The sequence below is a fragment of the Wyeomyia smithii genome, chromosome 1 (assembly GCF_029784165.1).
Source record: "Wyeomyia smithii strain HCP4-BCI-WySm-NY-G18 chromosome 1, ASM2978416v1, whole genome shotgun sequence".
Taxonomy (NCBI): Eukaryota; Metazoa; Arthropoda; class Insecta; order Diptera; family Culicidae; genus Wyeomyia; species Wyeomyia smithii.
The window spans coordinates 16786915-16814208 of NC_073694.1; the positions used below are offsets into that span (position 1 = coordinate 16786915).

At 39.6% G+C, this 27294-nt stretch overlaps 3 protein-coding genes across 5 annotated transcripts; 1 reads left to right on the forward strand and 2 right to left on the reverse strand.

The window, feature by feature from the left end:
- The first annotated feature begins 2458 nt into the window (after positions 1-2458).
- LOC129733961 (putative fatty acyl-CoA reductase CG5065) lies at positions 2459-13039 on the forward strand. Its single transcript, XM_055695612.1, has 5 exons — positions 2459-2936; positions 2993-3696; positions 12185-12445; positions 12510-12635; positions 12697-13039. Exons 1-5 carry the CDS (start codon positions 2685-2687, stop codon positions 12980-12982), a joined length of 1629 nt encoding a protein of 542 aa, XP_055551587.1. The 5' UTR covers positions 2459-2684; the 3' UTR covers positions 12983-13039.
- Positions 13040-13086: 47 nt separating this feature from the next.
- Positions 13087-14096, reverse strand: LOC129733962 (ATP synthase subunit delta, mitochondrial). Its single transcript, XM_055695613.1, has 3 exons — positions 13944-14096; positions 13582-13794; positions 13087-13502 (listed from the first exon to the last, which is right to left on the reverse strand). The coding sequence occupies exons 2-3, from the start codon at positions 13790-13792 to the stop codon at positions 13228-13230; spliced, it is 486 nt and encodes a 161-aa protein (XP_055551588.1). The 5' UTR covers positions 13793-13794; positions 13944-14096; the 3' UTR covers positions 13087-13227.
- A 1171-nt stretch (positions 14097-15267) lies between these two features.
- LOC129717651 (dnaJ homolog subfamily C member 16) lies at positions 15268-19376 on the reverse strand. 3 transcript variants are annotated; one of them, XM_055667717.1, is made up of 6 exons: positions 18902-19376; positions 17463-18828; positions 17176-17398; positions 16939-17113; positions 16656-16878; positions 15268-16584 (listed from the first exon to the last, which is right to left on the reverse strand). In XM_055667717.1, exons 1-6 carry the CDS (start codon positions 19150-19152, stop codon positions 16351-16353), a joined length of 2472 nt encoding a protein of 823 aa, XP_055523692.1. In that variant the 5' UTR covers positions 19153-19376; the 3' UTR covers positions 15268-16350. The 3 variants fall into 3 exon arrangements, with proteins under 3 accessions (XP_055523692.1, XP_055523691.1, XP_055523693.1); XM_055667716.1 differs by having other exon boundaries at positions 17167-17398; positions 18902-19375; XM_055667718.1 differs by having other exon boundaries at positions 16656-16860; positions 17167-17398; positions 18902-19373.
- Positions 19377-27294: the final 7918 nt, after the last annotated feature.

Below are 27294 nucleotides of genomic sequence, written 5' to 3' on the forward strand. Positions count from 1 at the left end.
AGGAGATTGGGAGGCTGAAGAACAACAAAGCCGCCGGCAAAGACAGCCTGCCGGGTGAGCTCTACAAACATGGTAAATAAACACTTACTAGAGCACTGCACTGGGTCATTTCCAAGATCTGGGAAGAGGAAAAATTGCCGAGTGGATGGAGGAAGTCATCTGCCCCATATATAAAAAAGGCAACAAGCTGGAGTGTTGCAACTATCGTGGCATTTCGCTCATCAAAGCTGCTTATAAAATACTTTTCCAAGTGCTATTCGCAGCAGATGTAGATCTAACACTTTTAACCAGGAAGTTCGTGAGGCAATACCAGGGGAGTTTCATGGGATCCCGCGCAACCACGGACCAAATATCTCTAATACGACAGATTTCACATTTTTATTGACTTCAAGGCAGCCTATGATACAGTTGGTCGAGAACAGCTATGGCAGATCATGCACGCGAACGTTCCCGGATAAACTTAGATACTTAGGATCGCTGGTGACCGCTGACAACAACACCACCAAAGAGATCCGGAGACGCATTCAAGCGGGAAGTCGTGCGTACTTTGCAAACGTAAGACGCTGGAATCCAATCGAGTACGCCGCCGTACGAGGCTGCAGCTGTACAAAACACTAGTTAGACCGATCCATTATGGGCTAGAGACGACAACACTGCACTCAGAGGACCTCAGCGTCCTTGGAGTTTTCGAACGGAAGGTGCTTCGAACCATCTACGGCGAGAGTTCAGACTAAAGGCGGAGAATGGCGAAGACGCATCAACCATGAGCTGCACGCGCTGCTAAGAGAGACCCCCATTGCACATTTGGTTAAAGATAAGAGTTTGTGATGAGCCGGACACATCGCAAGAATGCCGGACGACAACCCGGTTGAAACGATTCTTTTCAGTAACCACTCTGGCACCAGAAACAGAGGAGCGCAGCGTGTACGATGGTTTGATCAGATTGAATCAAATTGACAGCGAGTTGAGCAGATTTTTCGTTCCTGTCATCATAATTGTCGATATTTATCAAATCTCAGGAGTTTTGAGGCCCGTTTTCCTCGACTGATGAAAATAGTGGACCCCTCTCTAGTTTTTTACCCTTTTTGTGCTGTTTAGTATGTAAGTTAAGATCCCGGATTGTTCGATACGTTTATTTAAAAAAGCTACATGTTGGCGAGCTGAAGGCCCAAGCTGTACTGATTTATTATGTGGCTCGGAATGATCAACAGCAAAGGTCGTCAACGCGCATTCTGTCAACTCGGCAGTTTCGGTGCTATTGCATCGATAAGAAAAGTGAGCAGAATGCTATATGTCGATATTATTTGCGTTCCTAACTTGTATATTCATAAAGATTTATATTGCATCTAGTTGCAAAAAGTAAGCCCTAGAGAAGACAGGTGATACAATGCAGATTAATGGAATATTCGAAATCGTAACATTTGTTTGAAGCAAAACGTATTAGGAATGACAAAACAAAGTACTGCGATATCAAAAATTTCATAAACAACCTGTGCTTTTTTCAGCGATCAAAAAGTGACATTTTGACCACTTTGAGGTACTTTCCGAAGTCCTATTGAAAAGGCTAAGACCCCGTGCATGCAGAGAAAATAACAACCGCCCAGACCCAGTCTGTTGCTAGATTGATTTTTTTAACAAAATCTGCCTAATCCCAACCTAGGGTTAAGTAGATTTTGTTCAAAAAACATCGAGGATTAAAAAGCTAGAAAAGGAAAGAATAAAGTTATCCTTGTTCTTTTCTAGCTTTTAAATTCTCGACTTTGTGCCTATCATTTAGTTACCAAGAAAGAAAAACCTTATCGATTGTTCCTCAAAGCAGACTACGTAATCGAGACCATGCCATCCATGTTTAGTTTCCATGCTAAAATTATATCTGGAGTACAATCATTTTTCGAAATTTACAATATATTTCATTTGTGGTAGTACGAATTTTACCCGTTCAGCTAAAAACTAGAAACTTGGCTAGACGGTTCCTTGGTAAATAATAATTTGCATAATTTATCAGCGAGCCGCTGATTACAGCTAGCTATTTATTCAAATTAAGCATACATTTATAAATCCGACGCATCACTATCGTTCAACATGCCAACAATCTAATATTCTACTTATTTGTGGCATTTTTTATGCATTCTTTCATTACCCGTCAAATTTGTTCTACGAATCCAAGTTGGCTATTTATTTATTATGAAATCAGTCACACGTTTTGAAGACGATTAGTAAATAAAAAGATATCCAGCATGAAATCGCTCCAAATCAAGAATTTTAATACATTTCGATAACTATCTTGTAGTAGAATACGCGGAACAAGCTGTGAAACCTTCCCGTGCTCCAGAACTCGCACACTCCTCACCAGCTCGTGAACACGAGCTACCAACAACAGCAGCAGCAGAACTCGCACACTCCTCACCAGCTCGTGAACACGAGCTACCAACAACAGCAGCAGCAGCAATTCATTGATAGAACGCAATTCGTGAAATCGCGATGAATCTCATTACTATACAGCCCATCGTCATCGTCGCTACCTGGTGGGAATCGTGACGGAGCCTATCGGCGATCAGCGCACCGTCGATCGAAAGTCGGATATCAGTAACGTGTGCGTACTCATCGCGACCGGACGGACGGAGTGTACCGATCGATTTTATTGTTCTAAAGAAAAACGAAAAAATCGCCCAAACCAACCCACCATGCATACCTTTTCCAATCATCCGATCGGATTACTTCCGATCGAGGAAAACTACGATCCAGCGAAACCGTCGATTGCGGCATTTTACGCTGGTCGGGACATCTTTATCACCGGTGGCACCGGGTTTATGGGTAAGGTACTGATCGAGAAGCTGTTGCGTTCCTGCCAGGGGGTCAATCGTATTTTTGTTCTGCTGCGGGAAAAGAAGGAGAAATCTGTTTCGGAGCGGTTTAAAGAAATGCTACAATTACCGGTAAATTAATTTTAGAAGTGAACGAATTTTTTCAATTATCGTATTTTTTTTAATAGTTGTTCGAGGTGCTTCATAAACAACATCCTGAAATGTTAGCTAAGATAATCCCCGTGGCGGGAGACGTATCCTTGCTAGGGCTCGGTTTATCCGAGGGGGATGTTCGACTGATGAGCGAAGTTTCGGTGATTTTCCACGTGGCTGCCAGTGTGCGTTTCGATGACAGTTTGCATGATGCCGTTATGCTGAATACCCGTGGAACCCGAGAGGTGATTCAGTTCGGCCGTTCGTTGAAAAATCTATGTGTCTTGCTACACGTGTCAACGACCTACTCGAATCCGGATCGGTACGTGATTGAGGAGAAAATCTATCCGCCATACGCGGATTGGCGTGAGACTATCAAACTGGCCGAACAGCTGGACGAAGAAACCCTGGAGATCTTCACGCCCAAATATATGGGATTCCTGCCGAACACGTACGTCTTCACGAAATCGCTAGCCGAACAAATTGTGGACGAGTACAAGGATAAACTTCCGCTGATCCTGTTCCGACCGTCGATCGTGATCTCTTCGATGCGCGATCCCATCCCCGGCTGGATGGATAATTTTAACGGACCAGTCGGGTTGCTAGTTGGTTGCGGCATTGGCATCTGTCGTACGATGTACTGTGATCCGGATAACATAGCGGACTTCACCCCGGTTGACGTTTGCATCAAGGCAATGATCGTGGCTGCATGGAAAAAGGGAACCGCCGCAGCTCAGAGGTAATTATTATTATTCTGCTAAACGCAGAAAGATCCCCATCTCAAACGCCACTGAAACTAGTTTATCTCTAATAAGATTAACTACTCAGCGTCAATTCTAACAATTGCATCCGATGACATAACGCATAAGTAGCGACCGAGTTAGGAGGGGGTGATCGCCGCTGCACTATCAACTGTTGCGCTGCAGCAGAGGTCATTTGACTGCCATAATTACTGGAAAGTTGCGACTTAGCTTCACGATGACAAGCGTTTTAGCAGTTGCGTTTGAAATTATCTCACATTCTAAGCCAATCGGCGGTTTTTTTTTTTCTTCGAACCAGCCCAAAGAATAATGTTCCAGAGCAAATGAACTTTGTGAACTTGAATTTTCAATCAAACCGCGCCCAGTTCCGCGCGTTCGGGTTTTGTTTTTAGAGCGCCCATTCGAAGTACGTTTTTGAACTTCGAACCCAAGTATAATTTCCATTGGAAATGGAAACGGTACCGGTGAAGAACTTCCTCAAGTTTCACAGTTTTAGTGTGCGTCCACAGAAAAAAAATGCAAATAAGGCTCATTATTTTTAGATTAATTTAAACCAGTATAAAGCCAAAAAATCGATTTCGAGAGTACGGAGGTTAATAGTTGCTAATGGTGGAATTACATGGGGCTTATCCAGCAAAATACCTTTACTTGGAAACAATTTATTCCTAACTGAAAAAGCCTCTGTGCCATGCTTCATTCGAACCAGTTCTGGAAGAATCAAAGTGGTGTTGAATCATTTTCCATATCTTACCGCTTCGTTACCATAGAAGCGGGAAAAGCTTGACGAAATCCGCACCACAACCACAACACAACAAGTGGCGCTAGTAGAGTTTGTCGGGATGCAATAAATTACGGATAATGCGCATCGCGGAGGTATTTTTAAAACTAAAACCGCACGATAACGCGTTGAATTTGAAGATTCCATATGCCAATGAAATTAACATAAGGCGATTGAACATCGAACGTGGCTGATTAACAGGTGGTATCAGCAAATTAAACTTAGAATTTAGGACCACGTTGAATATTTCACGAAAAGGTTTGAAATAATTAAAAACATTGATATACAAACAACAGCAGGTTTTTTGATTGAAAGTTTAGAACGTGATTTACCAGAAAACTTTTACATAAAAAGTTTTTTGTTATGTGAGTCTTCATCCAAAATCGCTAATTTTATTCAAATTCAAATAACTTCTATTACAATATTTTTGTCTAATATTTAGCCTGACAGTCTGACGAGACACGATAAGCAAGATTCCAATCATTTCATTGTTTGGAAGTATCAAAAGTTTGTATTAGGCGTTTCCATACTAAATCAGCATCTAGAGGTTCTGTTTTCATAACAATTTTGCAAACGCTAAGTATTTTCCACGGGTAGATAATTTTTGTTTGGCAAAGAGTTGTTTGAGTTGTTTTGTGTGAAAGCTCGAAGTTGTGAAATAAATTTTGGCAAAAATTTTGTATGGGTTCTTCCATTATTTCCAATTATAATATTTTATATAAATGGTAATTATTGATTGGGCTGAAACTTTGCACAGATGTTAAAGCAGCGCAAAGCCTTGGTGCTACATTCCGATTCGGAACTTGACCTTCTGTTTGTTATACACAGACTTCGCAGCTAACTGTTTAGTGTACAAGACAATTGCGGGGCTCGGCGATCCTACTGACACTAACAGTCTCTCCCGAGCCGAGACTCGAACCTACGACGATTGGCTTATTAGGCTAGCATCGTACCTCGAGACCATCTTGCACATTTGCACAGATGTTACTATGGGCTAAAAACGTCATTTTGTGCTACATATTAGTATTTTTTTCGAATCACAATTAATTTTTGGGAAGGGTTTATATGGAAATGGTATTGATAATTACAAATATGTTTAGAGCCAGACCGGTTTTTTGATCGGTATGATGTCGTTTGAAAAGTTGTAGATAATAACTTGATCTTGCCGAAATTATCTTTTCAACACAAATATTTAAGAAAAAAAAAAACAAAATAATCAAAAGTCTCTTTAAAAAATTGGGATTTTTTCAAGCTGCAAAAGGTTAGCTTAATGTTGATGACTAGTTGTGCGTCCCCAACGAGATCAAAGGTTTTTAAATTAAGAATCATTTTTTTATATTTGTATTGCTGTATTAGCCCAACTCATTTCAGTAATATTACGTCACATTATTACGTTCATCTTTACTTCAAATACGGCTGTATTCCATATTCTGAGAACGAACAGAACGAAAATATCCCTATTGGATTGTGTTTTGCGATTTTGGGCTGTTTTATAGAAACAGGAAGTCGCCATTTCGGATTTCAAAAATACCTATGGACTATGGAGTTCCACTTTCGGAAGTATTGGAATTATTGGCCAAATACCACTTTAGGCTATGGAATGGTTTTCGACTTCTGGGCATCATCCTGAAAATGCCAATATTGGATGGTATTTGATCACCCTGAGCTTTTCGCCAGAAACCGGAAGTGGCATTAAAAATGGCAGTTGGAGTTGATTGCCGATCTTTGAGAATCATGACGATTCCGTAGATAATCAAATATGAGGTAGCCATTTAAGGCTGTTTTTCAGGAACCGCATATCGCCTTCGAAGAACTCAAGGTAATGTGTCGGGTCATCAGTTCCGAAAATACCTATATTAGGTGGTATTCGGGCCATTCTACGTCGTGTAAATAATAAATTTTTGGGCTGGGAATCTAGCTTATCTCAAAAATTTCAAACAAAAGTCTCAGAAAGTTGATTTTTTCTAATTTTTTTTTTCGAGATAACACCAGATCTCGATGTTTCATGCATTTCAAAGACTTATAACATCAAACAAAAATTCTATATCGACAATTTTAGGAACTACACTAATGACCATTTCATGCAGTTCTCCTAAATGAAATCTAAAGAGAAGACACGTTTCACCCGAAAATGTTAGTTGGTGTCCTAGGAACACGTCTAAGGGGAATTGACGATTTTCTGATTACTAAAAAGTGTGTTCACTAAACTGCGTGAAAATTGAAAAAAAAATCATGACTTTTGATGCTTAAGTCGCCACCTAACCGATATTTAAACCATTGAAATGTGGTTTTTCTTTCCCCAACCAAATGTTCCTTTATGCCCAAAGATCGAGTTTGAGTAAGAGTAAAAAAAATGAATCCTGTCATGTGTGCTTTTCACAAAACTATGAAAGCATCAGGAATGTAAATTTTTCATGCTTGCCTCGCACTAAGTCAAAATATGGGTTTTTTTGTAAGAAAATATTGGCAGATGTTGAAGGAACAACAAACATTTTATTGAAAAAAAAATCACATGTTATCGCTTCGAAATTTCATTTTTAGACAAATTGAGCAGAAAAAGTCGGGATTTTTTATATGTCTCGCGTTGTTTTAAGAAAAATGTCTCAATTTTTAGTAATCAGATACTTATTATTATTTCTCAAATGTGTTTCCTATACATCAACAAACATTCAAATGTAACTAAATCACATGTTATCGCTTTGATTTTTTATTTAGAGGTAGATTGAGCATCAAAAGTAATAATTTTGCATGTTTTACCAAATTTTATGAATAATGTTCCAATTTTCAGTAATCAGATACCTATTATTTTTTCTCAAATGTCTTTCCTACACGTCAACGAATAAGTTCATATTAAAATTCTACATGTCACCGCTCATTTTTTTTTATTTAGAACGATTTAAATTTAACGATTTAAATGATGGTGATGATTGTACACCTCGGAAACGGAGGGAATAATATCAATAAAATCAACCGCGTTACGTGCACAAATTTCGTACGCATGAAGGAGGGAGGGGAGTTTGCTAAAGATCTAGACTCCTCTCCCCTATGTCACAATGAGTAATGTACGATATGACTCCCCCGTCTAACATTGCGTAATGCTGAACAACTTGCCCCCTCCCCCCTCCGAAGTTTCAATTTTGAGCAAAAATAACAGTAAAGCTTCGTAGCCGCAATGTTGCAGAGTCCGCTTTGACAAGCGAGTGGTGATAGGTTCGAATCTTAGTAGAACCAAGCCATTCGTTGGCAATAGGACTTTTAAGTATGGGTTTATTCTCAAGCTCTTCCACACAAAACTTCCGTCCAGACTTAATAACCACTGGTCCAAAGCTCCGAGGATTATGATAAGGTCGATAAGGAAGAAAGTAGGTTACTAAAGGCCCAGTTACACACACGGCGCTATGACGCCTTCTCCATACAAAATAGAAGGCGTCATCGCCATCACGCCTTATTTTGTATGGAGAAGACGTCATTACGCCGTGTGTGTAACTGGGCATTGAGTCTAAGGGAGAAGATAAAAGCACTATAACACGGAGTACGTTACTTCTCAAAAAGTAACACTGCAAAAAAAAACAAAAATGTGCGAACAGCAAAAAAAATTCAATATTATTTTTTTGAAAGGATAAAATTATTATCTACAACTTTACCAACGACACGTACGTACCGATTAAACAAGCCGTTTTGGCCTTAAAAACATGTTTATCATCAATAGGCACTCGGATCTGGGACAACTTTGAAAATTAGATTTTCTGTTAATATAAAGAACTTTATGCTGACATCTAGGTAAATCAAATTGAATGTAGGTATTTTCAAATTAGAGTTTTTGTTTTAATTTTTTGTTTGCTGGTCATTTTTTTCCTCTGCGTATGTTTTTCTTATTAAGAACTAATTGAGTATTCCCGGCGTTACTCGAGATTTACTTAACTTTTACTTTACTTTGTTGGCCGACGGATCGTTCTCCGGTCTAAGGCCGAACGAGTTAGAGATGTTCCGCTTCTTTTGTCTTGGGCAGCCGTTCTCCAGTTACCTTGTACATCAGCAAATCGTGTATCTTCTTCCACCTACACACTTAATTTATCTCGGCAAACTTCCCAACAACTGATCGAGCTCATTCAGCAAATATATCGATCTACCGTAAACCAGCATGTATTGATATTTTGCTTGCCGAGGTTCTTGAAAATTCTGCCGAAAACTTTCATTTCGCTAAATTTATCAGCTGTTGAGTTCTCGGCAATAAAATCTAAGTGTGTACCACGGAGTCGACGGCCTCTTCCTGGTTCTCTGCGGAATATAGTTTTGGCGGCGCTCTCGTCAGGCATTCTGGCTACAGGTCCAGCCCACAGAAGCATTTGTTTTGGCAGAGTTAGTGCTGAGTTCCCTATCCGCCGCTTTCCTCCACAGCCCGTCGATACCGATGATAACAATGTCGTCTGCAAAACCAAGAAGCATGTGAGATTTCGTGATGATCGTTCCGTTTCTTTAAACGTTTGCTCTTCGTACTGTACCTTCAACGGCGGTGTTGGATAGTAAGTTAGAGAGCGCATCCCCCTGATTTAGTTCATCTAACGTTACAAATGCGACTGATATCTCGCCAGCTATCGGCACGCATGATTGCAATCCCTCCAGCGTCATACGACTCAGCCTAATTAGTTCGTCGGGAAACCGTGTTTCAGCATAATCTGCTATAGCTCGTTTCTTTCCCTGAGTCGTATGCCGCCTTAAAATCTACAAACAGATGGTGAGTCTGCTAGTTATACTCCCGGAACTTATCGAGGATCAGTCGCAGGGTGAATCTTTGATCCGCCGTGGAACGCCCCTGTCGAAAACCAACCGGGTATTCACCGACGAAGGATTCCGTTAGCGTTCTCAATCTGAAGAAGATTCGTGAGAGCACTTTGTATGCGGAGTTGAGTAACGTAATGCCTCGATAGTTTCAACAATTAAATCGATAGTCCTTTATATAGATTGGGCCATCTAGCCAGTCGCTTGGCATTTGTTTCTCCATCCAGATCCACAGTACGATTTGGAGGATCGCATAGTACAGCTTCTCGCTTCGCGCTTTTAGAAGTTCGGTAGGGATACCATCCTTCCCTTTTTTCAGCTCACTGATAACCTTCTTAGCCTCTTCCTGTGTTGGCGTCTCCACAGCTTGTTCGTCACGCATAATTCGCATCTTGTTCCTATTTTGCTCATCCTGCTCCTCGCCGTTCAATAGCGCCTGAATGTGCTCCTTCAATTTGGCTACAACCGTCGGTTTATCCGAAAGTAGATTTCCACCCTTGTTGTTACACATTACTGTTAGCGGGAAACTCCTGCTTTTGACTCTGCTCCTCGTACTCGCGCTTCTCCCGATGGTGCACTCCATTTTCGGCAGCTTTTGCCTCCCTGTATCTCTCTCTATTTTGACGTGTAAGCACAGTGAGCATGCGTCTCCTGACACGGCTCTTCTCGTCGCGCTTAGCATCAAATCAGCCGTGTCATTGCATTGCACAGCTCTCCCTGCTCCCTGTGCGTTCGGTACATAACCCGACAGCAGCTGACGGCTGTTATTTTTCATCTGCTTATGTCTGTTGATTCTTCCAAGCTGTCGCTAATGACAGCCTCCATAATCCCCGAAATCCTTCGGCATGAATCTGAGCGGGATGTCAGATGATTATGATTCACGACAGTAAGGCCGATGCTAGAATGAAAGGGAGAAAGTGCGAAGCACGTTTTATCTTACGTGGGGAATAATATCAACAATAGAAACACATATGAAACGGTTTGCTTTGTATTCATTATGCCACCGGCCTAAGAAAAAGGAGAAACGAAAAAGTGCGAGTCGATGACAGCTGCAGCCGATCAGCAGGAATGTCAGGGGCGGCGTACAACAGCGTCTGACCCGAAGCGGGTGGCTGAATCATGAAATGCTGTATCCCGCCAGCTACACCAGGGATGACAGCCCCATCAGCAGGATCCAGGTATTGCGACCCTGGTAAGGTGGCATTACCGAAACCTTTCCTAACCACGAACAACAAAATTAGACATACTCGGGATTAACGGGTACAAAATTAAGAATCATTTCTCATATTTCACTATTTTCCAATTTCCTACTGGAGCTAGCTTTCGGCCTCTGGATGTCATCTAGAATGGTGTTTGAGGCTGTTTCCCCCAATTTTGTGTTAAAAATTACGACTGCAGTTGATTTCTGCAGCATACCATCTTGGTCATATTTCAAAATGATGTCCGGCTTAGGAGAAACCCGTATTGGATAGTATTTAGCCATTTTAGGCTGTTTCCAAAAACTGGAAGAAAACATCATGGGAACGATGTCATGTTCAAACGTCCGAACATTATCCCGAATCTGGAAATACCTACGTTGGATGGTATTTCACCATTTTAGACTATATTGCAGAGTCCGCAAGTTACCATCTTGGATTCCTCATGTTGAAATCCAAAATAGCGACTAAAGTTCACTGTTCGGTTCCGGAAATACCCATATTGAATGATATTTGCCCAATTTACGCTGTTTCCAAAAACCAGAAGTTACCGTTTTGAATTCCTGCAATAGTTATTTGCTTTAAAAATGGGTCCAAATCAAAAAAATAAATATGCTAATTTTGCATTTCAGGTAGATTTGTTAAGAATTCGATTATCTTTCTTAAACAAAACATCCATATAAGCCTCATTCTGAATTAAAGAAACTGTTTTTTAATGCGATTCTTAATAACATTGGTCGACAAAAGCGCATGCAGAAGTGCGTCAAAGTGTGGTTACTCGCCGGATTCATCGCTTCTACGACGGTTTATGGGAAAAATCATTCAAATCTCTGAAAAAGTTATCTTCACTAGGGGCACCAAAATTCACAGAAATGCTTAAAAAGCTATAATATTTTATTTTTTCCAGCTTGAGCTCTAGGGCAAAATCTGTGTCTACCAGTTCAATCAAAGATTCTAGATGATCAAAGTCTTTAAGCTTTTATGGTATTCTAGAGAAAATTGTGAAATCTAGTCTGTATCGTAGCTTCGAATGAATTTGACTATTTGCGTTGCTGGTAATTTTAAAAATTGCCACTCTTATTGATAGATATTAGCGCCTGTGTTACACTCGTTCTATGCTAATCTTTTTTTTTATATAAATTTTCTATACTCAGCACCTAAATACATTTTTTTAATTCTAAGCGTTGAATTTGAACCTTTCAACTATCAACTTCAATCACAATCATTTTGTCTGTTACATTACTTGAATGAAGTTTTCAATTATTATAGCCAAACTTAAACCAAACCGTTATTTTTCTTCCCAGATTCCCAAACATAAATTTATAAAAGTGCTTCTCCTGAAATTGAATAGGAAACGATAGGATGGGAGAAGACGTGAAAAAAATAAAGCTAAATGTATCATAAGAAGTATTTTTGACTATCGATTCCTTATTGGTTACATAAAACGTAGAGAAATTTTTAAATTGGTTTCAACAATTTTTCAATAAACAATTGGTAAATTGGCATAGTAAAAACTTGAGCTGTTCGCGTTCTTCATTTCTGACAATTTTCACTTACCTTCCAAAATAGATATCCCTGTTCTTTTCCTTCTATTCTACAATACTAAAATTTATCAAAGTTTCTTGGGAAGGCTAAAATTACTTTGGGATTTTTTTTTTTTCAACTAAACGTCAACGTGTCATCAATAAATATAACAAAACTTCCTTTTTTCAGCAACCAAAACGTTCCGGAACCAGTCGAACCGTTGCCGGTGTACAACTGCTGCATTTCGAACCTGCGCAACTCTACTATGGGTCAAATAGTGGAGATGGGAAAAGTTCTGTCTGACGATATGCCATTGGACAACTGCCTATGGGCACCGGGCGGGGGCGTCACGCAGATATGGATTTTAAATTTTGTCCGAGTCATGCTGTATCATATTTTACCTGCTATTCTGATCGATGTTCTGCTGCGAATGACTGGCCAGCGACCATTGTAAGAAGTGCTCTCATCGAAAATCCAACAAATGAAATTAATGCTATTAGTTTTTCTTTACTAGCTTAGCCAAACTGCAGCGCAAAATCTACACCGCCAATATGGCTCTCGAGTATTTCATTCTGAACAACTGGGATTTCAGAAACTGCAACTTTATCCGGTTGGCATCGGAAATCAAACCAGAAGACATGTAATGCCACTGCCGTTATTTGTATAAAACACAAGTTCAAGTTGAGTTTAATCTTTTCCAGAAAGGAATTCTACTACCGAGACTTCATCGAGTTCGACATTACGCTGTACTTCCGAAACTGTATCCTCGGTGCCCGTCGCTATCTGCTTAAGCAAAAGGACGAAAATCTTCCCCGAGCTTTGAAGCACCTGCGGCGCATGAAAGTGGTAGACAAAGTGTGCAAATTAGTGGCCTACAGTGGGTTCCTGTATCTAATCTTTATCCAGCTGGATCTGCTAGGTTTACTGCTGCATTTAGCCTCTTACCGGACGATGTACAGTCTGGAGATGGATTGCAGTGCCTTCTAAATGACCAATTGTCTTCTATTAAACTATGTATGTTAATAAAACTAGTACAGAAATCAACTAAGAGAGGGATTTTCTCATACCTGTGAGTGAACATATCTAATAGCTTGTTACTCCACTGCGTACTCGAGTTTATTAACCCCGCACTTTAAATAATCCGGGAATTATCGAATTATTAGAGTTGTGAATTGGTTTGAACTTTTAGAAAACAAATCTACAGACAGATGAATCGGTACTCACGCCAGCATTTATTCGGCAGCTTTCACGAGAGCTTCGGCTACTTCAACGGCGATTCCAGCTTCGGCACGTTCCACATCGGTCGAGGCGGACGATAGTTTGCTCTGGGCATTAGAAAGAATCTCACGACAGGCAGCAGCATCCAGATCCTCAACCGGGTGGGCTTCTTCGGCCAGCACCTGCACCGAGGAATCCTCGTTTACCGAAATGGTGCCGCTGGAAACGAACACTTTTTTCACCCCACCGTCATTCTCGTAGACAGTAACCACTCCCGGCTTGAGTACGGCTGAAAGGGGGGGGGGGGGGGGGGGGAATTATGCACATGATGAGTCTCTTTTCGAAAAAGTACGTCATATTTTACCTACCAAGGGTTGGGACGTGTTTTGGCAGGATACCGAATGCTCCACTGAACGAGGGAACGTCCACTTGCCGGATGTTTGCCGAATCGTAAAACACTTTGTTGGCAGCGGCCAATGTTAATGCCATTTCATCGGCATATCCACGGACCGGCATCGTCCGCAAAGCCGGACGGACCGAGCTGACCAGCCGAGCGGTGCTTCTCAGTGCGAAAGACATCTCTAGAAAATTATGTAACCATAAAAGAAAGAACAAAAGATAGATTCACTGCAACACAGCTGGCGGATTTCTTTAATTCAATGTCGTAAAACAGCCGATCTCGAGAAACAATCACTAATCACAGCACAGAAACAATAGAGTAGCTACTTACTTGAGAATTATTGATTGATCACACTGCGAACCCGTGTAGAATTTGTACGCAACCACGAAGAATGTCCGCCGCAAACTATGGAGCTGTCAAAAAAGTGTGCAATGAATTTGACATGTTTATCTCGACAGAAAGGCAGAGCAAGGAAATAACAGGGTGTTTCAAAAGTTTAACGATTGTCGGACTAAATTTTAGGCAAGACTTTTTACTTGTTTCGAGTAGAGACTGTGTTATAAAGAGATACGCAAAGTCGCAAAGAGAAAAGCAGTAAATATGGCAACCATTTGCTAATATTTTATTTTAAACAATTCTGGCAACCACATTTATTTTCGCATGACTCTTCCCACGCACTAGAAAGTGTAATAAAATTTCGAAACTTTGTAAGGATATATTACTGAGTTTCAATGCTTTTTCATACAATTATAATAATTTCCAATGCATCACTCATAACATGAGCATTACGAACACATTTTTCGTTGGAACCATAATTGCACGTGATTCACAGAATTTAAACTGATCGCAACACACATTCTGTACGAAAAGTAACACGCATGAGTTTGTTTCGTTTGTTTACTTTGCACACTTGGAGCCTCGATTTGACGGTTCACTTGGAGTTTTCGACCTCACTCTTTGCGTATCTGTACATAACACCGTCTGTAGTTTCGAGATGTTAGATAATGCAGATTATACGATTGAAATGAAACTTAAAACAGCTGGTCACAACTGTCTCGTGGATAGCCTTATACATAGATGTGTAAGGTGTGAGGCTGAAAACTCCCAGTGGACCGTCAAATCAAGGCTCAAGGTGTGCAAAGTAAACATGGTTTTCGCACAGGATAAGTGTGGCAATCAGTATAAATTTTGTGAAACTCGTGAATTATAATTTTAACAAAAAATGCTTTACGAGTGATGCATTAAAATATAAAAATATTGTAAGTATGTGGTGGAACAAACTTTAAAAATTTAGAAATATATTTTCACAAAGTTTCAAAATTTTATTGCACTTTTCAGCGCATGCGATTGCCAGAATTTTTTAAAATCTTAAGAATAGGATAATAGTAACAAAGGGTTGCAAAACTCACTCTTCGCGCATCTGTGTATAGCTCAACGCCGTCTGTAGTGAGTAGATCCTTGCGATTATGCTTTACTCTCAGCCGTACACAACTGTACGAGCCGATACGGTGATGTCGCACCAGACTAATCTTCCAGATTGGTAAAAGGTCAAACTGAGATTATTGCAACCATGAGTCAGAACGAATTCTTTCATCTTCTACTTAGGTATCATAGCTTTCTTTCTTACGATTAAAAAAAATTAAACCCGTTCGTGTGAAAGTTACCCAAATTGTCTCGAAAGTGTGTGAGAAGGTTTTTATTTTATATGCTATTCGCGTTTACCTAACATGGCGGCTTCTTGGAGCCTCAAGTCTGGGCAATTCTGTAGACTCCTCTGAAATGTGTGTGCTTGTCCATTCCATCTGACAGCAGTCTAGTACTATTCTTGGTACGCAGTTTAGCCTAGTATATTACTACCTGGATCTCAAAGGTTCGATATTATATTAATTAAAAAAACTATACGCGTCGCAACAAGTATCCCGAGAAGCGGCTTTTCGGAAGGATCGCTACCCATTTCCTGTTTTAATACTATCATCACACTGGTGATTGTTTCGGTTAGTTTTCCCTTCGCCTAGATGGGCCAGAGAGACGTGCAGCTAAAACTGTGCGAGTAACTAACTACCTTTCGCCACATGGAACAGGCACTAACTACTACGAGAAATGCTTCCAATGCAGTCTTCGATTTTGCTTTCTATCTTCATGTCTCTTCTCCAGCATCACTGGCATCTTGCAGTAGACGAAGGGAAAACGGGTCTTCTTTCCTTACCCGGAGAAAGCTATTTGTTTCGAGAAACGAAAGTTCATAGGAAATTGGTTCTAACTTCTTTGACTGGGGATATTCCAGTTGGCTTACGTTCTAGGTTCAATTTATTTGCTATATTGTAGGTAATCAAGATGCATATTCCTATGTGCGAAACATTAATATTGTTTCCTCCTGCCTGCCAGTATCTCTATAGGTTAAATTTGACTAGATTAATTTCCACTACCGACTGACTGTTCTCTGCTTGCTCGCGAAATGAGATGGAAATTCAACAATTGCTAATCTGTAATCGATGAAATAAATTACTTACTCTTCTAAACAAACATATGTGTAGTTATTAGATGTAAAACGTCTCATTAGAAAATAGAAAACAGATAAAAACGAGGAAAATTTTTCGAGCAACGGTACTCATTGCTCATGTCTTTCGGCAAATCTCAGAACATTAGAAAAAAGTCGTTACACTGCACCGCCAAACTGCGGCGGCCTCTGCTTTGGCTTCATCTAACAAGGATCACTTCTCTGCCCTTAACAACAAACTTACTTCGAAGTGAAATCGGGCCAATAGTTGATATAGTACCGATGCGTGGTACCCTCGAACAGTCGATCCAACCAGTTGGGCAGCCCGTCAAGCAGGTTCTCCTCCAACAGAATCTTCGGCTCGGATATGTCCGATGTGCTCGCTTCCGAGTCGGAACTTTCCATTCCCAGGAAAGCACCGGCTTCCGGGTCGGACGGCATCGTGCTCAGTTGCCGGGTCATCTTCATCATGCGCTGCGAATGGAAGGAAAAATCATTGAGCTAGTAATCGACACTGTAAATAACAGAGAAAACTGGCTACTCACCTTGGCGCCCCGATTAGACTCCGGATGTTTGGCGTGGTACATGCAGAAATACTTCCGATGCCCGTTCAGGGCAATGACCGTACCGATACAGTTCCGTGGGTTGATTTTCATTTCACGTGACTCCGACAGCGAAAGACGCAACAGCTCCGCATACCAGCCAATTCCCTTCTCGATAAGCATATGGGCGAACATCAACGTTTTGTTCCTACAATCGGAATCGAGACTATGTGTTTATACAAAACATGTCGAAGCTTCGTTCGAAACTCGCCGAAGCTGTACTTACTTCCTGTAAGGCCATACTGCCTTGTGGAAAGACGGAATCAGCTTGTTGCGGGACTGCATATCCGTCAACAGAACGATAGTTCTGCAACCGGGCTTCAGCAGCCGAACTAATCCGTTATATTTTTCCGCACGCAACTCGTGCAGACGCAGCTCTGGGACGTAGTTTGCCGTTTTACCTGTGGAAAATACATTCGTCAAATGACCCTGCCAGACGACTTAAATACCATACCGTTTTTACCATCAGCGCCTTTACTTTGCTTCTTTTGAATATTTTCCTCCTCAATTCGTACCAGATAGGACATGAGATAACCGGCGGCGAGGATAAACGCGACCGTTCCCACTACTGACAGCGCTGGGAGAATGTGCTCCTGGCCCAGATTATCGGTCATGTATTCGAACGCAAGCAGAACCTTGTTCAGGATGCGAACTACCAGTCCTTGGGCATGCTCGTCAAGGAGATCCTGAAAACAAGAATAAAATATTTAACAGATTCACACTTCATTTTTTTTCCTCAATACCACATACCTTCACTTCCGCCTCATAACTCAACGCCTCCGAGGACCGCAGCAGTCGCTGGATCGCTCCGTCCAGCTTCTGCTTGGTGTTGTTGTAGTTCAGCTCGTGCGTTTCGTTCTCCACCGTTTTATCCGCCGACTGCAGGGTTGCTTCGTGCACCCATTCGTACTTGATGTGCTTGGTGTCGCGCCGCCAGATGATGACAACCTTCAGTACGGTTTCCTTCAGCTTGCTGTGCTCCGCTAGAGCATCGATAAACTCCGCCTGCTTTTCCTGGTAGATGTACGCAAAGCGGACCCGCTCCGGGCTGTAGCTGGATTCCAGCGCGATTCTTCGCATAGCGTTACGAGCCTCATCATGCGTGGCAGTATTTTCGGTCACCAGTACGACGCACAGACGCTTGCGAGGTCGGTTCCACTCCGCCGGACAAACCCCTTCCAGCATAGATTGCGAAGACAAGCGTGGCAGTGCTAGAAATTTGTTAACAGAGATGATGTTATTCAGCGTGGGCGTTGGTATGTCCGACATCGAAATAGACGCCACCGGTCTACTAGCATCCTCATTGAAAATCAGCAAAGTATCCAGCGAGGGATGCAGCTTGTAGCGCTCCTGTATTTGCTTGCTTTTTTCGGACGCCAGTTGAACGAAACCAAAGGCCACCCGCTCCCGGAAGTGGAATGCCGTAATCAGATAGCGTAAACGTGGCTGTGTGCGCGGTTCCATCACCAGTGCGCGCACTCTATTATCTGCCCATCCCCGGAGGAATGTATCGATAGAATCGTCATCGACCACGGGCAGCAATTTGTAAGGCAACTTTTGTCTGATGAATTCTACCACCCGTTGGGTATTGTAAACGCTCTCCTTGTACACGTAATTGTGTCCATCCAAAACCATAATCACACACGGCAGCGAATGGACACCAACCTTCCGCACTAGCTGATTCTCATGACCGGCGTTTATTGTAGCAAACGTTACTCCAAACGGTTCTAACGTATCGATCATCTTTTTAAAGGAATTTGCTGCCTTCATACAGGAGAAGCACCAATCCGAGTAGAACATAAGAATCTGCGGTGTGTGGTGGCTCTTCGGAACGATATTCGTTTCGTAATATTTCGAAGTGATCGACAGCTTGTGAAACAAGCTTATGTCCTGATCGTGGAAGTTAAAATTGTGACCAAAAAACTGTTCGAACGGATCTGGGAAACGTCCGTAACTGCTGTAATCCGGACGTTCCTTGTACAGATAGGCATCTTCGTTCGTGATACCGTGCAAATCGTACGCCTTCCGTCGTTCGGAATCCGACAGCAGCTCGTAGGCTTGCTTTATCTCTACAAACTTGGTTTCCGCCTCCGGATGGTCCGATTTATCTGGATGCCTGCATGAAAAATTAACAGTAACATATCACCTTGATCAACACAGAACAAAAAATCGATTTTTTTTGCACTCACCATTCTTTGGCCAGTTGCTTGTACGCTCGGCGTATTTCCTGCAGGGTAGCATGCCGCTGCACTCCCATGATTTTATACGGGTCTGTCCCTGCGGCCGCTACCTGACCAACCAAAAGCACAAGCAAAATCGAACAAACAGCCAGCAGCCAGCAGTAATGGATTCGCCTGTAGATGCTACTACTGCTGTTTTTGCACTTGACATATCCCTTCCTTTCAGGGCAAAATTTTATCACTATCGGAATCAATCGCATTTTGCGTGAGCACTGCTTCCCGTCTGACCGCGGTTTTAAACACACCTCACTCGCACTACAGGAGCAGCATTCAGGTGCGTATTTTTCGAAACTTAACTTCGGTTTTAAATTGATTTTGTCGAGATTTTAAGCAACTAGAAAAAATTTCACTGCCATTCGTTTTCGCAAGAACTGGGATGAGGAAAAAAATGGTTTTGACAGATTTTCTGCTTTCGTGAAAAAAAATATTCTTGTTGTGCCCTTCAGAATTTTCCGGCAGGAAGTGTGAAACACAACAAAGAGAAACTTGCGTTTTTCGCGCGCGGTAGAATAAATGGCATTGACGGTGTTGCTGGTATTTGTTTGGTTTCTGCGTGCGAAAAAGAAAGAAGGAAATATTTTTGCTTTTGTCATCACGCACATTTTGACAATTACATACGAGAGTTCACGTAGGTGCGAACAGCCTTCGAAATCTCTTTCAACGCGAATAAACCGAAATGAACTTTATAAATCTACACTCAAAATATTTTTCACATTATTGTTACGTGAAATTTCCTGTACTTATTCATTTTCTGTCATTTTGCATGATTTATGTGACAAACATAACATCTACGTGAAAATCACATGCATACTATGTTTTATCACGTAGTATCTACGTGAACTTCGCAACGTCAAACAGAATGTCATAGAAGAAGTATCGCGTGAACTCTCTATGTGAAAATACACAGAAATCAAAATGGCGAAGCTGTTGTCACACAGATTTAGTTCAAAGGTCGAGGAGTTTCCTATACATAAACAGTTGCAGCTTACAATAGTTATCGCCGGCAAATGTTTTAATATTTGTCCGTTTTTATGTCGTTTGATTCATTTACGAATCGGCGATTTCGCATGCCCGTGCGATTTATCAAGCAACATATTTCTATAATTTCTAAAAACTATTTGCCGTCTATTAAGAATTGGGGAAACAAAATTTGGAAATTTTACGTTGTATCAAACGTAGTATCTACTATCTAGCAGATAATCGAATGCTTTCTTTTTACCGGTAGTTGAATTCTACGTGAAATTCACATAAAATGCATATGTCTGCTGTATAAGATTCATAGGATAAATCATCTCACCAGATCATGATGAACTCAAATGACAATTACGTAGAATCTACGTGAAAGTGACAGTGGAAAATATTCACATAACTTTTCCGGTAATTATGACGTGAAAATTATTTTGAGTGTAATTTTCTGAAAGTTTTTTTCACGTTATTGCAAGTGATGAAAGTGAGTGGTTAAATTTTCTCATTACTTTTCGATTTTCCATTTTAAATTATTCCTGTGAAATTCCTAACGTTATGTTTACGAGAAAACTCATATAAGTCTCTGAAAAAATGTGGCTAGGGGCCCAAAAACCGCAGAAATGGTTAAAAAGCTATAACCTTTCTAGGGCAACTATTTTGAGCTTCAGGGCTACTTGACTTGACTTGACATTTGACTTTTATCGCTGTTTGAGGCACTGCAGCCTCTTCGATTTCTAACATAATCATTTGCTATTTTCTGGGATATCTATAATTATAGAATTTGAACATTCAAAGCTATTTTCACGAAATAAATTCCTATTCTTAACAACGGCTTTTACCCGTTAACATTCAAGTTCATTAAGCAGACAATGTTTGCAGCAGGGAAAAGCGAAAAATAAGCGAACTGGAAATATGATACAGATTTGGAAAAATATACTGCATCCCGATGTTTATATAAAGTTATTACGCGTAAGATTAGCTGATACAGAGTTATTTGGCATTACGTAGGCCAATAAAATGCGAGCTGGTCTCGAGGTACGATGCCAGTCGTCGCATGTTCGAATCTCGGCTGGAAGAGACAATTAGAGTCAATTGGATAGTTATAGATACTTGCTTAGCTTGAGAAGGACTCTATTTAGAAAACAGAGTACGAAAATTTGCAAAAATCAAAATATGTTCACGGTTTCAAGTCTGCCATCAAAACTGTACAGACAAAAATCTCGTGTGTTTAGTTTAACAACATATTTTATAACAAAAAATAAAAGTTGGACCTATTCTCATTGGTGTCTACTATTTTGATTTTTTTCCTGTATGCACGTCCTCACTGCGACCAGAACCGTTGATCGATTGTGATATATGCTCGTGTGTTGTTTTATCCGTGCTTGTATGTAATGTGATTTTATCCATCCTTTTTCACGCTATCGACTCTGCTATACGGAGCCTTCTTCATCCTGCCGAATATCGCCAATTATAATTTTCTGGGCAAGTTTCGTCGTGCGTCCTTCTAGCCACTTTTATTGCTAAGAGGGACTTATTCTTTTTTTTTTTTCCTCTCTTGTTTGGCTCAGACCTATCGGTCCATAAAGCCAGGGATCGTGACAGTTAGGTGCGTTGCAAATTTAATCTTTAATCGTAATACTAACAACTTGGATATTTATGACTTTTCTGGTTTATTAATATAATATTCCGATTTTTCTTTTAATATCGTGTTTTGCGTGTGTGTTATTTTTTATTTAAATCTTACCGGGTCCTCAAACATGTTTTTGAATCTTTCTTAGATATGCTACTATAGATTTATATTCTTTTGGTGATTTTTTTATCAACACGTCTTTAATTGGTATTTTTTCTTTGAGTATCGGTATGGTGTTCCTGATTGAATCATTGTTTTGACAATCGTATAATAGGTGGTTTAGGTCTTCTGTTGTTCCGCAGAATTCGCATAGGTCGTTTTGCACTAAATTCCATTTTGCTAATCTTTCTTTTGTTGCTGTATGTCCTGTCCTGATTCGAGTAAGTGTTATTATGTCGTGTGCCGTTAGTGTTTCTTTTAAGTCTTTGAACCAGGGTTTGAAGGAAATTGTTCTACAGTGTTCGTAATGGTAACGTCCTTTTTCTTGTGATAAATGTGTGTAAGTGTCTTGCCAAGTTTGTGCTATTTCATTTTTAATTATGTTGTGTAAATCTCCCAACGAGTAGTTAGTGTCTTCTGTAGTGTTTTTTGTTGTCCCTAATTTTGCAGCATAATCGGCTCTATCATTTTCAAGTATATTGATGTGTCCCGGAATCCATTGGATAGCAATGGTGTCAATATCTGATTCAGCTATGTCGTTCAAAAGCTCTGTAATTTTGCTATTGGTGTTACTATGATTTAAGAGTAGTTGGCATGCGCTTTTGGAGTCTGTGAATATGGCTATTTTCTTCTGTTTCTTCAATTTTACGTAATGTACCGCCCTTGATATGCCGATTATTTCTGCGTTCATGATGGAGTGCCCTGATTTAAGTCTACCACTATATGATATTTTTTCTTGTGGGTCATAGTAACCATATCCAACAGCTGAGTTGATGATTGAACCGTCTGTATACATATGGTAATGATTATTGTATTTTGTGTGGATAAGTTCTGATACTAAAGCTTTTTGCTGAGTTTGTGGAAGGTTTCTTTTTTTTAATCCTTCTATTTCAGGTTGTATTTTAAGTTTATTTTTGAGTCTGGGTAAGTATTTTGAGTGTGGAATTTGTTTTGCTAATTGGAAAAAATGGAAGTTGTTGAGAGCTGCAGTTTTTTCTAAGTAAGAAACGTGTCGCGGCATTACGTCTGATTTCATAATTTCATGTAAGGTCGTGGTTATGGAACTGTTTTTTTTTTTTTTTTTTTTTTTTTTTTAAGGGGGGATTTGTTAGTAGCTTAAGTATTTATGATAAATATTAGTAAATAATGAGTATGTGTGTCCAATCACAAATGGTGACTTCTCAACACTGTTAGAAATTTGTAATTTTAATTGTTAGGATTTGTTTGCTTTCGCAATTAGGACTTATCATTCGTAGGGATTTAAACCTACTTGTCAGAAAAGGGGAAGTAAACTTACAACTAACTTAATTGCTAACTTATTGGCTATAAAGAGAGCTTATCGTAGCAATTGAGGATTGCAACGATTTTTGTCGAAAATTGTTAATAATTTTATTTGACATAGCTTCTAATGGTTCAACACCAGTAAGTCTATGTAATTCGAGTGTACCAAACCAAGGAGGACGCTTCAAAATCATTTTCAGAATTTTATTCTGAATCCTTTGGAGCGTTTTCTTCCTTGTTGAACAGCAACTTGACCAGATCGGTACAGCATAAAGCATTGCTGGTCTAAAAATTTGTTTGTAAATCAAAAGTTTGTTCTTTAAACAAAGTTTAGAATTCCTGTTAATGAGAGGATATAAACATCTCGTATATTTGATGCACTTGGCTTGTATACTCTCAATGTGCTCTTTGAAAATAAGTTTTTTATCATAAATTAGTCCCAAGTACTTAACCTTGTCGGACCAACTTAAAATAACCCCATTCATCTTGACAACGTGATTATTGTTTGGCTTGAGGAAAGAAGCCCTAGGCTTATGCGGAAAAATTATCATTTGAGTTTTAGAAGCATTGGGAGAGATTTTCCACTTTTGCAAGTAGGAAGAAAAAATATCTAAACTTTTCTGCAATCGACGGAATATGACACGAAGACTTTTTCCTTTTACGGAAATGCTTGTGTCATCGCAGAACAATGACTTTGTGCATCCTGGAGGCAAATCAGGAAGATCTGAAGTGAATATGTTGTACAGGACTGGACCCAAGACTGAACCTTGAGGCACACCTGCTCTGACAGGAAATCTATCAGATTTTGAATTCTGATAGACAACCTGCAGAGTTCGATCAGTAAGATAATTTTTTAAAATTTTGATTAGGAAAATTGGAAAATTAAAAGTTTGCAATTTCGCAATCAAACCTTTATGCCAAACACTGTCGAATGCTTTTTCTATGTCTAAAAGAGCAGCTCCAGTGGAATAACCTTCAGATTTGTTAGCTCGTATCATATTAGTAACTCTGAGCAATTGATGAGTTGTGGAATGCCCATGGCGAAATCCAAACTGTTCATTTGCAAAAATTGAATTTTCGTTGATGTGTGACATCATTCTGTTAAGAATAACTCTCTCAAACAGTTTACTTATTGAAGAAAGCAAACTGATTGGTCGATAACTTGAAACTTCAGCTGGGTTCTTATCCGGTTTTAAAATGGGAGTAATTTTTGCATTTTTCCATAATTTGGGAAAATATGCAATTTTGAAGCAGCAATTGAAAATTTTCACCAAAAAATCCATTGTGCTCTCAGGGAGATGTTTGATTAGTATATTAAAGATTCCATCGTCACCAGGTGCTTTCATATTTTTTAAATTTTTAATAATTGATTTAATCTCATTCAAGTTAGTTTCAATTATTTCTGCAGGTAGAAAATTCTGGGAAGAAATTAAATCAAATTGACGTGTGACTTCATTTTCAATTGGACTCACAAAATTCAAATTTGAGTTATGAACACTCTCAAACTGCTGAGCAAGTCTTTGAGCCTTTTGTTCATTGGATACAAGAAAACGTTCACCATCTTTTAAAACCGGAACAGGCTTTGAAGGTTTCTTAAGAATCTTCGACAGCTTCCCAAATGGTTTTGAATATGGTTTCAATTTTTCAACTTTAGTCTCAAAATTTTGATTTCTCAGAAGAGTAAATCTATGTTTAATCTCTTTCTGTAAATCTTTATAAATAGTTTTAAAAACAGGGTCACGAGAACGTTGATATTGACGTCTGCGGACATTTTTCAAACGAATTAGAAGTTGAAGATTTTCGTCAATTATTGGTGAATCAAATTTCACTTGAGCCTTTGGAACAGAATAATTCCTGGCATCAACAATTGCACATTTTAATGCTTCCAAAGCGGAATCAATATTCACTTCGTTTTGCAAATCAAGCTCATTATTGAAATTTCTCTCAATATAATTTTTGTATCTTTCCCAATTAGCTTTGTTATAATTAAAAACAGAGCTCATAGGGTTTAAAACTGATTCATGTGATAAAGAAAAAGTTATTGGAAGATGGTCAGAATCAAAGTCAGCATGTGTGATCAAATCACTACATACATGACTTTGATCTGTCAGCACCAAATCAATTGTTGAAGGGTTTCTTACAGAAGAAAAGCATGTAGGACTATTCGGAGACAAAATAGAATAGTATCCTGAAGAACAATCATTGAATAAAATTTTGCCATTGGAATTACTTTGAGAATTATTCCATGAACGATGTTTAGCGTTAAAATCGCCGATTATGAAAAATTTCGAACGATTTCTGGTGAGTTTTTGTAAATCACCTTTAAAATAATTTTTGAGCTCGCGTGTGCATTGAAAGGGTAAATATGCTGCGGCAATAAATAAAATCCCAAGTTCAGTTTGAACTTCAATTCCCAAAGTTTCAATAACTTTCGTCTCAAGATGGGGAAGAGCACGATGTTTGATTCGGCGATGAATAACAATTGCAACTCCACCGCCGGAACCCTGAATCCTATCATATCTATGAACCACGTAATTGGGATCATATTTTAATTTTATGTTAGGTTTCAAAAATGTTTCAGTAATAATTGCAATATGCACATTATTTACTGTTAAAAAATTAAAAAGCTCATTCTCATTGGCCTTCAATGAGCGAGCATTCCAATTTAATATTTTAATTGTTTTATTTAAAATCATTGCTAAATTTTAAATTAGAAACAATTTTAATAGTAAAATTTGTGCCTATTTGAATGGCTTCAAACATTGATTTTGCCTGCAACATGGCGTTCATAAGATCGAACATTGCCTGTTGCAAAAAAGAAAGTTTACCTGCCGTAATAGGCCCCAGGCAGTTGACATTAGAAAAAATATTTTCGGCAGCAATATTAGCTGGAGTAATAGGTGTACAATTATTTTCTAGCGTGTTTTGCTTACCCATATTAACAGTCATTTTCGAACTACCAACACTAGGCGGTACAATGTTCGAACTACCTGTAACCTGTGCATAAGTTAAACGGGTATGCAAAGGAGTAGGTAAACTATGCGTCAATGGTACGCTTGGAGAATTTTGTTTTGAAGTTGGTTTTAATTGAGAAATTGAATTTTGTTTACCTTGCCTTGCCTTAACAATTGCTAAACGGACTGGGCATTGATAAAAATTTGACATATGGTTGCCGTTACAATTCGCACAGCGAAAATTTTTACTCTCTTTCACAGGACATGTGTCCTTTTTGTGAGAAGAGTCTCCACAATTAAGACATTTTTGGTCCATGTTACAGAATTTGGAACCATGGCCATAACGTTGGCAAGTACGGCATTGGGTGATATGCTTTTCACCTCCGCCATACTTCCTATAAGTTTCCCACTTTACACGCACATTATACAAAGCATGTGCTTTTTCAAAATATTTTAAGTTGTTAACCTCATTGCGGTTAAAATGAATTAAATAATTAACAAGGGAAATTCCAGTTCTCTGACTGTTTTCGCCTCGTGATTTTTGTTTCATTAGAATTACTTGGGTAGGGGCTATGCCAAGTAATTCTGTTAAAGTAAGTTTGATCTCATCAACGGTTTGATCGTTGGTGAGACCTTTCAAGACAACCTTGAACGGCTTGGCGTTCTTGGTGTCATATGTAAAAAATTTGTACATCTTGTCAGTTAAATACTGAACAAGACGATCACGACCCTTTACTGAGTCGGCTAATAAGCGGCATTCACCTCTACGGCCAATTTGATAGGTAACTTTAACGTCAGAAACAAACGTTGAAAGTTCCTTTTTGAATATATTAAATTCAGAAGAAATAGTTACCACAATAGGTGAAACTTTCTCCTTTTTTAAAGATTTTATATTTTGTATAGTTTCATTATTGGTAACTTCCATTTCACCAGCTTCTTGCTCAGGCAAAATATCAAAAGGATTGTCACTACAGACACTCAATGTGTCAGAAAGAGATGCCTCTCTTTTCCTCCCCGCAGCGATGCGAGGTTTCTTTTTCCGTCCAGCCATTTCAGGTGATACGAAAAAAGTTAAAACAAATGTTAAATTCAAAAGTAGGTAGTCTTGAGAAAGACTGATGGGAAATAACTTTCAGGTAGTCTTTAAAAGACACACTGACAAAACACAAACTTTGAAGCTATAGGCAGTCAAAGACCAGTCCACAAGCAACCGAAAAAACGTCTGATCTGTAGGACAGTTCAAGACGCACATTTATTATGGAACTGTTGTTGAAGTATAATGTTTTGGCTATTTCTTTTACTGCTAGAAGTTCTGCTCTGAATTTAAGAGGCCATTCACCTGCTTCTACTTG